A 15,170-nucleotide genomic window follows, 5' to 3' on the forward strand; every position below is an offset into this window, starting at 1 on the left:
ACACCTTACTCAAGTTATTCCCCCTGCGAGAACGTTTTCTCTAAGATCATCTACCTGGCACATATTTTTTCATCCTATAAGCTGCAGCTTAAGCATGACCTCCCCAGGGCAGACTCAGGGGGTTTCTTCCTATGTGTTCCCAATGCACTTGTACAGATCTTCACTACAGGGCCCACGACAATCCACTGGAAAGGCCTGCCTGCAGGGCCTCACCAGCCTGTAGCTCCTCAAGGGCAAGCACCTTGCCCACTCAACCTTGTCTCAGTGAGGACTGGCAGGGTGCTCAGTATGGAAGTCAGCGCTCAACAGATACAAGAGGAGTGACTGAACAATACAAGACAGGCCCAACCATCAAAAACTCTACCATGACATGGAATTTGTTTAAAAAAAAAATATATATATATATATATATATATGCACACACACACATATATGCCAGTTCATGGAGTCAAGAAGCAGCAAAGTTATTCAGTCTAAGGCTAGAGCTAATGTCACAGAACAAGTTTAGTAACTAACACAGATGCTGGTATGGTGCTTACTAAACTTTTCTACCATAGTACCACTAACATCAGAAGAATGCTGACTGACACCTCTGAGGTGTCTGACGATCCAGGCTAAAAACATCACATTTCTCTGGCCAATAATGTATCCATATTCATCTTAACCTGAAAACATTTTAAATGATTAGTGAGTAAAGGAATGCTCCAGGAAGACAGAACATCTGTATTCTGTGGGCTCCAGTGACCTTCAGCATAAATGTGGACCCCTCAGGAGGGACCAATGACAGTGTCAGTATCACAGTTACAGAAACAGGCATAGAGTGGAAACAGCATCACATTTAAAGCCACAAGTTCCAGCGTGGGTCCTCGTCCCACCTCTTGGGCTGTGACTTGGGGGTCTATTTTATAATCTCTCTGAGCCTCCTCAGTTTCCTTATCTGAAAAATGGCTACAATAATATTTGCCTTATATATTTCATGTTGGTGCCAATATTAAAAGAAATTATAATGTAAACAATGAAGGATATAAGCATGAAAAATAAAGTAATATTTTATCCAGAGAGAGCGAAAATCAAAGTATATGTGCAATACCTATTCTTGAAAACATTTACCTTTTGAGGAGCTGAAGAAGGTTTTTCCATTTTGGTTTTTTCTGTGGGAGTTAAAGGAGGGGATCGCTCCTTTATCTCTGGAGGCAGTTCCTGATACAGTGCTGGAATTGAAAAAGAAGCTCATGTCATCAAATGGAGAAGCACTGTTCATGGGGAAAAACAACGATGGGAGGGGGCAGATATGAAACTAAGGAGACTGGTAGCCACTTCCTTGGTCTAAGCTACCCAGCACGTATTGTTAAGATGATTTGTAGCCTTAAACATTAGTTATCAGAAGAATATAATCTATAATTGCTAAGCTTTGATCAGCAGGATTTCAGAGATGTAGAAGGTGTCACTTTCACTTACTGTGTGGTCATGCAGATGCTTATTTCATTTTATCTCAATACACATTTACCAGGAACCTACATTATGCAAGGTTACCTGCTAAGTACTGCTGGAGGAGATGTGAAGATGATCAAAAGACAGTCTTTGCTCTCAAGAAGCTGACAGTCTGATCAGAGACAGATATGCTCACAAGTAACCGTAACATAAAACAGAGCGTGATGTTATTTGAAAGAGAGTAGTAACAAAGACAAATTCTGATGAGGGGATGGCAAACGCTTTAATGGAAGAAGTGGGAAGTATCTCAGACTCTAAAGAATAGGTAAGATTTTGCCAGGTGGAGGTATGGAGAAAGGATAATTTGGGAAGATGTGTGAAATAAATAAGCACGGGGCTAGTTCTATACACAATACTGAATCTACTCACCATGCTGAATCTAAGAGTCTTAAAATCCAAGATTAATTAAGATTATTTAAGATTAAGATTATATAATCTATTTAATCTACAAAAGGTGTTGAATCTAAAAAGTTATGTGGGAATTTTAAAGGGCTAAAAAGAAAATTTAACTAGGTTAAATGACTTGGGCAACTGAATTGAGAGAAACTGCTAAAATACACCTGACGAAAATTCTAAGACTGGCTTGTGTATGGGTTGATTTTATTATCTGGTTTTTTTTTTGAGGAAGATTAGCCCTGAGCTAACTACTGCCAGTCCTCCTCTTTTTTGTTGAGGAAGCCTGGCCCTGAGCTAAAATCTGTGCCCACCTTCCTCTACTTTATACGTGGGATGCCTACTGCCTACCACAGCATGGCATGCCAAGCAGTGCCATGATTGCACCCAGGATTCGAAGTGGCGAACCCTGGGCCGCTGAGAAGCGGAGTGTGCAAACTTAACCGCTGCGCCACCGGGCCGGCCCTATTATGGGGCTTCTTTGTGTCTTACTGGAAAGGATGTTAGACGTGATTAAGGGAAGCTGATGCTGTTTTATTTCCAACAGCCTAAGACAGAAAGGGAGTGAGTCCTGTATGGCGCCTTCTGCTGCGGTGTTCTCCTGAGGACCCACTCTCAGGTGGGCAACTGGTGGAGACCTGTTCACATATCCACTCCTTCCCATCAGGTGCTTGGTGTATTTGGATTCAGATAAAGGACAATTTCTCCCACTATTTTTAGAGTGGAATATGCTGCTGAAAGTAATTTTTTCCTCTAATGTTAAAACTGGACAAGCGAGTTTTCGTTAAATTCAGGTAAAAAGTAGGATAAAAGGGAAAGGGAAATAATCTCTGATGAAGTGAGAATTCAATCACTATATTCTCAGGTTTTCTGAGATTTTTTCTTTTTGTTCTGGCCTTTACAAGGCTTTTTCAAGAAGCAGTGACTGATGCCAAAAGAAGACATCAAGTATTCTGGGATACAAAGAACAATGGCAGTTGACGGATGGTCACTACTGGAGACATGGAACGGATTTCTGCATGCGGCCAACCACCGTCATTGCAGTACGCTTCAGAAGTCTCACTTTGGTTATTATGGAAGAAAACCAAATTCTACTGAATTTTTAGCTCACTTAAATCAAATATGTATAGCCTCTCAAGATTTGCAAGCCTAAGAAGTTATTTCGGCAAACTAACTAGGTTGTAAAGTTAAAGCACCTAACACCATCCTGTCTGGAAACTCAGAATCTTTTTATATTGTCAAGTAAGAAAAACTTTAAATGTTTCCATTTGTATCTGGAAGAAACAACAGATGGTAACATCTAGTTAAAATGACAGATATCCTCCAGAGTGAGTATGATTATGCAGATAGCTCTTCATTTAAAAACAGAAGCTATCCCTGCCCAACTCCAGCTGTGGGTCCTGTGGGGAAGCCGCTGCTGGGAGGAGTGTGGGCGTCTGAGAAGGTCTGTGAGTTGGAAGTGCTGAGCTTTTGGGAGGTGACTGGGAATGAAAGCGACCTAAAATTTCTTCCTTCCACCCTGCTTAAGTGTTCTCCATTATGCATCCTCTTTTAAACATAAAAATATAGAGTTTCAGAGCTGTCAGTCATTTACTACTCAGCAAAGAAGGAGAACAGTGGCACAGAGGAGAGGAAGGATTTCGTTAGGAGAGAGGTGACACGGAGCCCTTCTGAGGGGAGGAGAGTGCTGAGCAGGCAGAGGAGCCCAGGACAGGAGAGGCAGAGAGTGCCGGAGCCCTGAGGGACAGGGAGGGGCACTGGGAAGTCCCAGGGTGCAGACAAGGCAGTGGCAGGCGCCAAAGAGGAATGCTCCATCAGGCGCAGCCCAGCCTCCAGGACTCAGGGGAGAAGCCTTTCTTCCTCCTTTCCATCATCTCTTTTGCTCTCAAAATTCAGAACTCAGGGGAATCAATAGTACTTCTGTTCAGCCATAGTTTGGATTAAATGGAGGTTCACAGACTAGCCTGAAAACCAACTATCATTTATAATAATTACTTCTTTGCAGAAACAGAAGACTTAGCAACAAATATTCAAAACATAGAGTGCTCTCAAGCCTGCCTTACTACATTTTAAATCAGAACTATCCGATTTTACTGTTTCTGGAAGAAAGCTTAGAGATGATCGAGTCCAACTTCCTCATTTTACGGGAGGAAACTGAGGCATATCAGTTGTTGAGCCAGCGTCAGAATCAGTTTTCCTGACCCTGCGTGTGGTGTCTTCCTACCACACGGTCACGTTAATTGCTGACAGGAAGCACTCTTCTGAAGAAGCATGACTATATTTCTCCCCTTTCTCCAGTCTTTACACTATTTTATCTTTAGGCTCTCTGTGTTAGTTCTGTTTTCACCTCTCAAGGCCTACTAGTAAATCTGCAGCTTTCAGAAGCTCTTATTTAGAATTTCTTCTCCAGCTCATTTCTTTTCCTTCACAAACGAGGGCTCAATTTACTGGAGAATGACACTATCTAACGTAGTTTTCTTTCAGCAGGGAACAGCCAGGACTGAGGTACACGAAGTGAAAGAACAGGAGCTGCAGACCTGGAGGTTCTTAAGGAACCTGCCAGCTGGAGAGTCACCATGGCAAGAGAAGAGCTGACACAACTGAGCGTGAAGCGGTGGCAGGGAAAGGGGCTGGAGGATGAGGATGGTAGCCAGACGGGCAGGCCCTGGGGATGAGAAGTCTGTGCACAAATATTCCAATCTCAGAAGGTGATCGCTTTCCAGTGTACTACTGCCTCCCCCTTTCCATGTTTTAGCATCACGAGAATGAAAAGCAATAACCATTGGTAAACATGCAAAAATTAAAAGACAGTCAATTAAAGGGTAGAAAATGATAAAATCTTGGACTATCAGTTATACCATAGTAGTAAACCAGGAAGGGAGCATAAAACTTACTTTCACTAGCCACATGATTAGCTGGAAAATACCCTTCCTGTCCCTTCCCTACGCTGCCATACCACCAGTCTTCATTATCTTTGAAAAACACTCGGATAATGTCTCCGCGATGGATGGTTAGTTCATCTGATCGATTCGCTGTGTAGTCATAAAGAGCCACTACCTAAGAGAGAGATAAGACCACCACAGCTTTATCACCACTGTACCACAGAGAAAACCCCCAGCATTCACTTCCTCTTGCAGAAGAGCAGCTGAAACCAAAGCCGTCCTCTGGTGAGTCTGAGGCCGGCTCAAGGTCTGCTAACAGGATCAGGGGTGGTGGGAGCACAGCAGGAGAGGCAAGATAAAAGACTGTGGGACTGAGAAATGGTTAAAAGCATTCAATACACTAAGATTAGCTTCAAAATAACAGATGTTCATTTTTTTAAAGTAAATTACTTGTGAAGCAAATAAAAAAAAAGCTCACACCCCATTCACTTTCTCAGAATTGTTTTATACCACCCTTGGATGCCATGCTCCGTGTTAAGCAGATGCACCTGAAAAAAATTCTTCAGAACGTCAACAATTTCATGAAAGGAAAAGCTCAATGAGACAACCTGATTACATAACTTCATTGTGATCACTTGGTTTACTGTTAATGTTTCTTTCTGAGATACATTTCTCTACAAACACATATGTTTTTTGATATTTTATATCAACAACCTAAATCTTTTGACTATCTTTTAAAGTACCCTTATAACCAGCTTATTTTCCCTAGATGCAAATTTAAGAGGAAGAGGCTTCCTATGAGAATGCTCTTCTTTGTGTGGTGACAGTAGTCATTATATTTTATTTTTTCTCTTTTGAAAAACCCAAGTCAAAATGAATGGCTGCACAGGCATTTATAAACCTCTTAGAGCAGCTACAGGAAGGAGGCCGACCTCAACCCATTTTAGACGTGATGCACTATATCAAGTAGGACATAATATGTACATGAAAGGATAAACTATTTTTTTTACTTAAATGAGATTTGAAAATTTACAGGTTGAACAACTACACATGTAATGGGGAAATTTTATCATTATAATACTTTGTATTTAGGTTGAGTACTGATTCATTCAACTAACAAGTATTTACTGAAATCGTAATGTGCCTGGTACTGTGCTAGGCACTAAATACATGATGATACATAGGATGATTTCTAGAAGGGGTCCCTCACCCAGGCTTTCCAGGAGAATAAAGGATAACCAGGAGTCAGTCAGGTGAAGAGATGGAAAGCGTGTCTCAAACAGACTGTACTGCACATGTGAGTCCAGGCAAGAGAAACCTACAGCAGTTTGATGAGGAGGAAGCCCAGCATTAGAGGCAAGAGCTGAGCGAGGAGGGTGGGGGAAACTGAGGCTACAGGAGTAAGCAGCGGCCAGGTCACGCATGGTGAAAGAGTTTAGACTCATAACATGGGCAATGAGAAAAGAGAGGAGTTTTAAGCAGGGGATTCCATAACACTTCACAAAACTTTTTGTGGTACCCTTCAATTAATTTACAATACAGTATTTTTTAACGGATCAACCAGGTGATTTTAATGGATAAATTTGAAATTAACTGCTGTCACTATATGACATAAGGGCATTAACAACAATTTAACTCAAATGGTGCAAATGCAATTCCTGTTGTACTGCTCAGCTAAGTCCCTAATTTACAGCGTGCCATGCAGGGTGATATTTAAAGTTTACAAATCACTTATAACGCTTAGCATACCGATGCCAAATCCTCGTGTAAAAGTGGAACTTTCCACTTTTCTCTTCATTCTTCCTTCTCCAAGCTGCCTCTCCTTTCTCCTCCCACCTCGCACCATGACAGAGGGGGACAGTGAGCCAATGTTCTGAGTGCCTGCTATGTTCTAAGTACCAGGCTGGTTGCCTACCTAAGTTATCTTAATCTTTATGACAACCCTGTGAGGGCATTAATTCCTATTTCAATTTTATAAATGAGGAATTTGATGTGCAGAGAAATTTAATAACTTGCCTAAAGTCAACTAAACTAGTAAGTGGTAGAATCAGCATGTAAACTCAGTTTTTTTCTTTCATTTTTTTTCAAGACTAAATACACGTATATAGAATAAATACATGTGTATCTAGAATCAAACATGGGGAAGAAGACACAGAGAGGAGAGAAGGCAGCACAGGAGATCCTAATCACTCATGAAAGATGAGACACATTTTGGATAGTGGTACCTAAGCAGGCGGCTGTCCCAAGGAGACCAACTATCCTGGGTCACCCAATGCGGTCCTTTCATGATGAAACCCAGTCCCGAAAAACTGTGTGGGGGTTTGTTCCTGTGTTCCTCATCCCGGCTCTGGTACACTGAGACAGCCCAGCTTTGATGAGTCTTAAGCAAGTCTGAGGTCAATGTATGCTCGTTTATCTGGAGCCAGAGGTGGCTGCTGGGAAGGAGAGCAGGAGAGATTCAGCTTCGGCACCAGAATCATTTAGGAAGTCCCACATTGGCTTGTGTCTTTGTGTGAACTACTGACAAGCTGGAATTCATCAAACTGGAGCCAGAAAACATCCTGAATTTACCACCAAGGAGTGTGGACAAAAGTGTCCCTTCAGAGGTACAGGGATGCAAAAGACTTAGGATTCTACATTTCAATTTTCTCATTAAAGTACCCACTGATTAACCTCATTACATAATCAAATACAGAACACCAACTTCTCATGGTCCTTTAGTCCTTGTAAACATGTTGCATACTCTATGCTCCTATTATGGACTGAATTGTGACCCCCACCAAAATTCAAAGGTTGAAGCCTTAACCATCAATGTGACCATATTTGGAGATAGGGCCTTTAAGGAGATAATTATGGTAAAATGAGGTCATATGGCCGGGGCCCTAATCCAAAGGGACTGAAGTCCTTATAAAAAGAGGAAGAGATACCAGGAGCACACGTGCACAGAGAAAAGGCCGTGAGAGGACACTGTGAGATGGTAGCTGTCTGCAAGCTAATGAGAGAGGCCTCAGGAGAAACCAAGCAGGCCAGCAACTTGATCTTCATCTTCCAGCAACTTGATCTTCAACTTCTAGCCTCTAGAACTGTGAGCAAATGCATTTATGTTGTTCAAGCCACCAAGTCTATGGTATTTTCTGGCAGCAGCCCTGGCAGACTAGCACAGTCCCACAACCTGATGGGGTCAGACATCATCTGTGAATTTATTCAATACAACTGAGCTTGCTGAATGAATCACTCAGTACCTCACTACCAGCCCGTTCTGGTACTGCAAAAGGGCAATGCCTCACTTGTACCCATTTTAGGTCCTTACCAGCGTACAGTATTGTCGTCCACACTATGATAACCTTATCTCCTGATGTAGAAACAATGTCCTTGTCACCAAACTCCACAGCCAACATCCTTAGGAGGGGGATGGTTGCAGAGGTTACATCCCCTAAAGCAAAGGAACAGTCTTTGGAGCATGTCACCATCATACCATTCCTGAGATATAAGTGAAAAATTGCCATACAATGAGGAATCAGTGTTTTTCACGTGCCAACAGTCCACATTCTGGCAGTGGAGTTAGGACCGTTCTCTCATCACACTGAAGGCACACGACGAAAGCCACATGGCTCACGAGAACCTGCTTGTATTCCAGAGTGTGTTTTTATCCAACACATTCTTATCTTCTCACTTGAAGAATACTTACTGTCTTCTGAGCATCACAATATACATAGTAGATAATAAACTTCTTTGCTTGTTTTAATTTAGCAGTGGATTCTGCATAAATCAGGTCTTTCCCATCTCTAATCAGATTTTGTTATCTCACTGTTTTAGGATAAAGTAAAGCTCTGTAAAAAAGTTGGGATACACAATCCCATCAAGAGGTTTGTTTTGAATTAATACTATTTCTATTTTCTCCTTAGTCTGGTAGGTCGTGCCATAGAACATCTGTCTGATCACTCTCTTGCTGAGTATCTTCTATAATGCATCATTCTTTGTACCCAGTGGTCTGGCATGTAGGAATGACAGAACATCCTCAGCAACATGACCCACATCTTGAGCTGACAGAGCAGTTATAAAATCTTTATGCAATAAAAGTTTAAAAACATGAGTTTATGTGCCCATGTTGGTAATGACAGGTCTGAGAAAAGAGATGTTCCACCAAATCCATTTGGTCAAATTTTGACTACCCTTTGCTGTTTGAAACAGAGCTCCTCCTCTTTCTCAAAGCTTGCTGAGTTGCTTGGGCACAATCATGGTGGAGGTGCCACTGGCAAGCCTTTTTCTTTTTGACATGCATTTTTCAGTCTTCATACCAGTGCTTGCCAGACACTTTTTCTTGGTTTAAGCAGTCTGCCAGGCTACTATAGGACATTAAGGTGAATTTCTTTGTATTATCTTCTGAGAGATTTTTCATTATTATAATTGCCTCTAAAGACTTCTCAATGGTTCCTGAAACCAGTGTACTGAAGACACATTAACCAGTACTGTCACAGCAGATGTTCCTTGAAACTTCACCTATAATGCAACCCAAAAACCAATATTCACAATGGCTCCATATCATTGAGCAAGCTCAGCTGCACTGAATAAATTCACACACTTCAGCACTTTCTCCTCCAGCCCCGCTTCAGCTGGGCCATAAGCCCTGGGAGACTTCTCTGTGCCAGCCTGCAGCCAGTGTAGCATCTGGATCACACCACCTTCCCTCTGCTTTCTCCTTGCTTCACTTGGTTTCAGACTTCTGGCCTCCAGAAGAGTGAAAGAATAAATTTCTGTTGTTTTAAGCCACACCAAGTTTGTGGTTAATGTGTTACAACAGCTCTAGAAAACTAACACATGCGAATTCTACTTTGGTGAGTGCTGGATTTTCTTGTGTTCCTTTAAAGAGTTCTGGACCTGTTCCTGGCAGGTAGTCACTTGAGATCAGTTTGACCATTCCCAGTTTGCTTGTAAGTTCTGTTAGAGCACATCCAGGAAGACATTACTCTAGGGCTCATCAATGAACCCCATACCAGACTGTGATCCTCCGGGTAACTCTCCCATTCTGGCCGTCAGGAACGAGAATTATTCCCATTCTGCTGAATAGGCTACTTCTTTCTGATGGTTCTCTCCTCATGGGGTTTTATCCTTTTTTTTTTTTTAAAGATTTTATTTTTTCCTTTTTCTCCCCAAAGCCCCCCGGTACATAGTTGTATCTTCTTCGTTGTGGGTCCTTCTAGTTGTGGCATGTGGGACGCTGCCTGAGCGTGGTTTGATGAGCAGTGCCATGTCTGCGCCCAGGATTCAAACCACTGGGCCGCCTGCAGCAGAGCGCGCGAACTTAACCACTCGGCCACAGGGCCAGCCCCGGGTTTTATCCTTTGTATGTACAGATCAGTACTCAGCCGAAAACTTAGTAAGGGCACTTATGGTTATTGGCAGAATTATTACCAATTAATATAAGGTGAAATAAAAAGTAACATCTCAGTAATTACTTTTAGTTTTCACCAGAAGCCTTGTTACAGTTTAATGCACATTAACTAAAATGTGTACATTTTTATTTATTTATTGGTGAGGAAGACTGGTCCTGAGCTAGTATCTGTTGCCTATCCTCCTCTTTTGCTTGAGGAAGATTGTTGCTGAGCTAACATCTGTGCCCATCTTCCTCTGTTTTGTATGTGGGATACTGCCACAGCACCGCTTGATGAGTGGTGCATAGGTCTGCACCTGGGATCCGAACCTGTGAACCCCAGGCTGCTGAAGTGGAGTGCACATGCGCAAACCTAACCACACCACCACTGGGAGGGACCCCAAAATGTGCACATGTTTAGTGTTCACGGCAAATGCAGATAAGACCTTATTATACTTTTGACATTCTTTAAGAAAGCACACTAAGCTTTAATATGGAAATATTTAGGTTACACTTGTGCTCAAGTGAAAAAAAAAATTGTTCTGTTTTGCTCTCAGGTAGGGCCCATCTCCTGCACACTTGGAGCGACCTTTGGCATGGCTGACCTTGTTATTTCCCTACTCTGGATATACTGCAACAGAAAGCAACTTACATACAAGAACAACTAATTGGAGCAAAAGGAGAAGATAGTTCTCTGTGCATTCCATGGAGACTGTACAGAAATATGTATGGTCTAAAGTCAGGTAGTTCCACTTACAGCACTGTTTTTTATGTAATTACAACATGATGTGATTGTAGCTTTTTTAACTAAGAAACCCCTGAGAGATTGTACCTTCTAGGTGAAATAAAGTATTTATGATAGATTGTGGCCTCAGATGCTGTTTGATGCTTTTTGGACCTTAGAGGAATAAAGAAACATACAGACCTATTTCTAGCATCATGTGGTAGAAATATATACAGTCTCTCATGATTATTTCCATGAATACTACGTAAGACAAACCTAAAGATATTTATAAAAAGGAAACCAAGGTCCTGTTATTTTTAACTGATCTTATCTGGATAATAATAGATTAAGAAAACAGAGATAAAGAAAGTAAATAATTGCACAAAGTTTATTGTCTCTGTACCAGACAAACTATCTGTTCCTATCCTGCTATATAATGCTAGTATACTTGAACCTTAAACACCTCATCAAACAGATATCTCAAAACATTTAATTCCAGATCCCTTCTAATAAAGGTAATGGAAAGAATACCAAACCAGGAATCAAGACAGTGAGTTTCCAGTCCTGTTTGAGCTCCAAGGCTAAGATATATTAGAAAACACTCAGACTGGATGTCTATAAACTAACGGGTTTGAACCAAATGAGATGTGGGATTCTTTCCAGCCTTAACACTCTATCATACCAGGTACTCAAATAAATATTCCAAAAGTACAGCATTCAACGATTTAACGTAAATTCAAAATAGTAACTTGTTGGGTAATAATGTGGCTGTATTATCTGTGATCATACATGAACTGGAGAAGCTTGTTTGACTGCTGCAGTACTACACAGGAAAAACCTCCCAATAATAATTAAAGGACAATACTGATAAACCATTTCTTCTCAATTTACCATTGCAAATACTTCTTTCTTCTTTGACAAATAGGAATGACTTGACCTTTGGACCTCACAAATAAAGCTAGTCATTTTATACAGTGATTGGTATCAATTCAACCTTTTCTCACCGGAAATCACAATCCATATACTTTGTTATAGTGAATCATTAGTGCTTCATTGAAAAAGGCTCTAAAATATATCTTTCTATTGGTTATTTCCTAAAAAAATCAAGAGAATGGTGCAGACCTTTACAGACCAGAAGACAGATTTTTTTTGTTAGTGAAGAAAAATGATAGTGTACTTTAAATTTCTTTCTTGGGAGGGACAGCAAAAGGAAAATTATGAGTCATTGGTTTAGATTAGTTCTCAAAGTATGGTCTTTAGACCACAGCTGCAACATTACCTGAAAGCTTGTTAGACAGGCACATTTTTGGGCCCCATTCCAGACTAACTGAAATCATATATTCTGGGGATAGGCCAAGAAATCTGTATTTTCACAAGCCTTCCAGGTGACTCTGGTGCAGCTCAAGTTTAGTTAATACTTTATTTCAATGATCTACTTAAAAAACACGTACGTTTATTTTCTGCACATATTAAGCATGCAACTGAATGGGTAAGAAACATAATTTAAAACTAAAGCCAAAGCTGAGAACAACTTGTTCCTGGCAAAACTTAAAAAAGCTACTTGATCCTCCTTTCCTCCTAGTTGTACTTGTATTGCTTAGTTTCCCTCTTGTCTCACTGAAATGCTGACTAGCTCCCAATGTGAGTAATTTTACAGCCACTTTGTCATTTTTTCAACAAGCTCATGCTCAAACCACAACTAGGAGTCATAGCAAATACTTCTGAGGTTTCCCTACAACCTCTTAAGGATTAGCGAAATTTTTAAAATAGAAAAACAACCAAAATTTAAAGATTAAATGTGTTCACCCAGCAATAATTATTAGGTACTACTCTGTCTGAGCTACTCGCACAGGCTGGGGAGACAGCCGTGAACAGGAGGACAATCCCTACCCCCTCCAAGGGAGCTTCTGTGTTACCGGATGCTTCACTGTTTTCGGTGGTGGCCCTTTTCGAGGGACACTTTTAGTATTTGCACAAGTCACTCTCCTGTTTCTCTATTTTAAGTTGTCAATAAACAGTACCAGGACATACGCTGATAATGAATATTAAAATAATTCACTACTAATTACTTCAGAAAAGTAAATGAATTTCTCTAAATTCTGTTAATGAACCATGAGTAAACACAAAATTACTAGCAAAAAAGAACTAGATGCAGACAGCATTTTTAAACAAAAATCAATTCAGGTATTTGCAAATAATATATTATTAGGTTGCTAACAGCCAGACATCAATAATTAACTGCTCATCTTATTTAAAGACTGAGGCTTTGTATTTCTAATTCTAATGTCAATCGAAATGTTCTAGGAAAAGCTCATGTACACTCATGCGAGCATTCGGTTCAGCAGGGAAGGAGATAAGACTGCAGTAATAGAAGGGTAATGAAGAAGCTTAATGGAAAATATGCCTACTTCAGCATATAATTATTCTTGTGATACACATGGAGACATACACAGTTGAGGAGGAGGCTCTAAAAAATTACAAAACAGTATTTCAAATGGCAAAATAGAAATCAACAAGTAGAATTTTTACGAAGCAAGTGGAAAACCCTGAGCTTAAGAACAAATCAGTAGAGAGGAGGCGCTTCCAGAATAGAGGAGTAATGAAAATTGGCTCTTCAATAAGAGCAAGGACACTGGCAAAAACTGTCAAAATCAACTTTTTAAGAACTCTGAAAATTAGCCGAAAGATTACAATAATCCAAGGAGCATGTATTCAGAAAAAACAGCTGAATCTTGGTAAAATCGGCAAGCTTTGTGGTGTTTTAACCTACCCTATTCCCATTACCCTCTGGCCAGCTCCATGGTAGCCTTAAATACCAACAGACTCACAACTGTGCTAACTGTGCAAATTAGCGGGCTAGCAGCCACCGGAGAAGGCAGAGCAGAACGCCTCCCAAGACCAACCTCCAGAGAAGTCCACTGTAGGACCTATGTGGCAGCCCCTGAAAAGCACCATTCTCAGGGCTTGCTTTCATCTGATGTGACTCAGAGCCAGCTGTGTGAACAGCTGTATCTCTAGGGCATTTGTCAAAAGCAATCAGTGGCAACTTAGATGGAGATACAAGTTAGGACAAACAAGGGGCTGACCAAAAAATTAAAATGAAAAACTGGGAAATGACACGTCTACAGGATACTCTGAAAAGCTCTGACACATTCCTGGAAATCTAGAGGCCATGAACATGTGCCAGACTGCACGTGTGCCCAGGGAAGACCAGAAAAGGCTCTAATCTTTCACCTCTGGCTGACCTTCACCATCTTGGCAAGCAGAAAGTGAAGTCTAAGTAAGGCAGAATTATAAACTGCCTATTGAAGCTCTGAAAGCATGTCCCAACACACAGACCCCTCAGAAAAGGCTGCAGGACTCGACTCCAGGCATTTAAGGAAATCTCTGTCCAGTCCTTAGCTGATCACTAAGCTAACCAAGCTGACTCTTCAGTGGTTGCACAACACAAAAAACATAGACTTTACAGAATTACTCCAGGAAAGTCAGTAACCAAACAAATAGTAACAATAACAAAAATGAAAACCATGGGGAGGTGGGAGTAGAAAATCTGATTTTGAGGTCTGCCACATTATATTATCTCAAACGTCCAGTTATCAACAAGAAATTATGAGACATGTAAAGAAACAGTAAAGTATAACCCTACAGAGGAACCAAAGGAGTCAACAGATTGTCCCCGAGAAAGCCCAGATATTGGATTTACTAGATAAAGATTCTAAATTAGTATATATATGTTCAAAGACCTAAAAGAAACCAAATAAAACAATTAAAAATAATTTATTAGGAATTTATTTAGGAAAAAAAAAATCCTCGAGTTAAAAAGTACAATATTCAACAGAGGGGTTCAACAGTAGATCTGAACTGGCAGAGGAAAGAATCAGTGAACTTTTCAGATAAGTAAACTGAGTTTATCTAGTCTGAGGAACAGAAAGAAAAAAGAACAAAGAAAAATAACAGAGCCTCAGGAATCTATGGGATGCTGTCAAGTGTACCAACATATGAATGACAGGAGTTCCAGAAGGAGAGGAAACAAAGAAAGGGGAGAAAAAGTATTTGAAGAAATAATGACCAAGGACTCCCCAAATCTGATGAAAAACATTAATCTGCACATCCAAGAAGCTAAACCAATTCTAAGTAGGCTAAGGGCAACAAGAGCCACACCTGGACAAATAGTCAAACTGTGGAAAGTTAAAGACAAAGAATGTTGAAAGCAGCAAGAGAAAAACCATTCATCACACAGAAGGGATCCTCAATAAGATCAACAACATACTTCTCACCAGAAACCTTGGAGGTCAGAAGTTAGCAGGAT

The 15,170-nt window shown here is 40.7% G+C and overlaps 1 protein-coding gene across 48 annotated transcripts in view; it reads right to left on the bottom strand.

Annotated features, from left to right (window-relative positions):
* AHI1 (Abelson helper integration site 1) overlaps positions 1–15,170 on the bottom strand; it is a 180,137-nt gene that overhangs the window by 35,886 nt on the left and 129,081 nt on the right. For 42 of the 48 annotated variants that reach the window (XR_011522165.1, XR_011522167.1, XR_011522166.1 and 39 more), the window contains 2 exons: positions 4,779–4,941; positions 1,111–1,211 (listed from right to left, as the gene is read on the bottom strand). The exons of the other annotated variants lie outside the window; for them this stretch is intronic. Coding sequence is in view for 33 of the 42 variants with exons in the window: in XM_070557277.1 (XP_070413378.1) it covers positions 1,111–1,211; positions 4,779–4,941 (264 nt within the window). In the remaining 9 variants the exon portion in view is untranslated. The remainder of the gene's footprint in view (positions 1–1,110; positions 1,212–4,778; positions 4,942–15,170) is intronic. 48 annotated transcript variants of the gene reach the window in all.

Source organism: Equus przewalskii, chromosome 9 (genome assembly GCF_037783145.1).
Source record: "Equus przewalskii isolate Varuska chromosome 9, EquPr2, whole genome shotgun sequence".
NCBI lineage: Eukaryota > Metazoa > Chordata > Mammalia > Perissodactyla > Equidae > Equus > Equus przewalskii.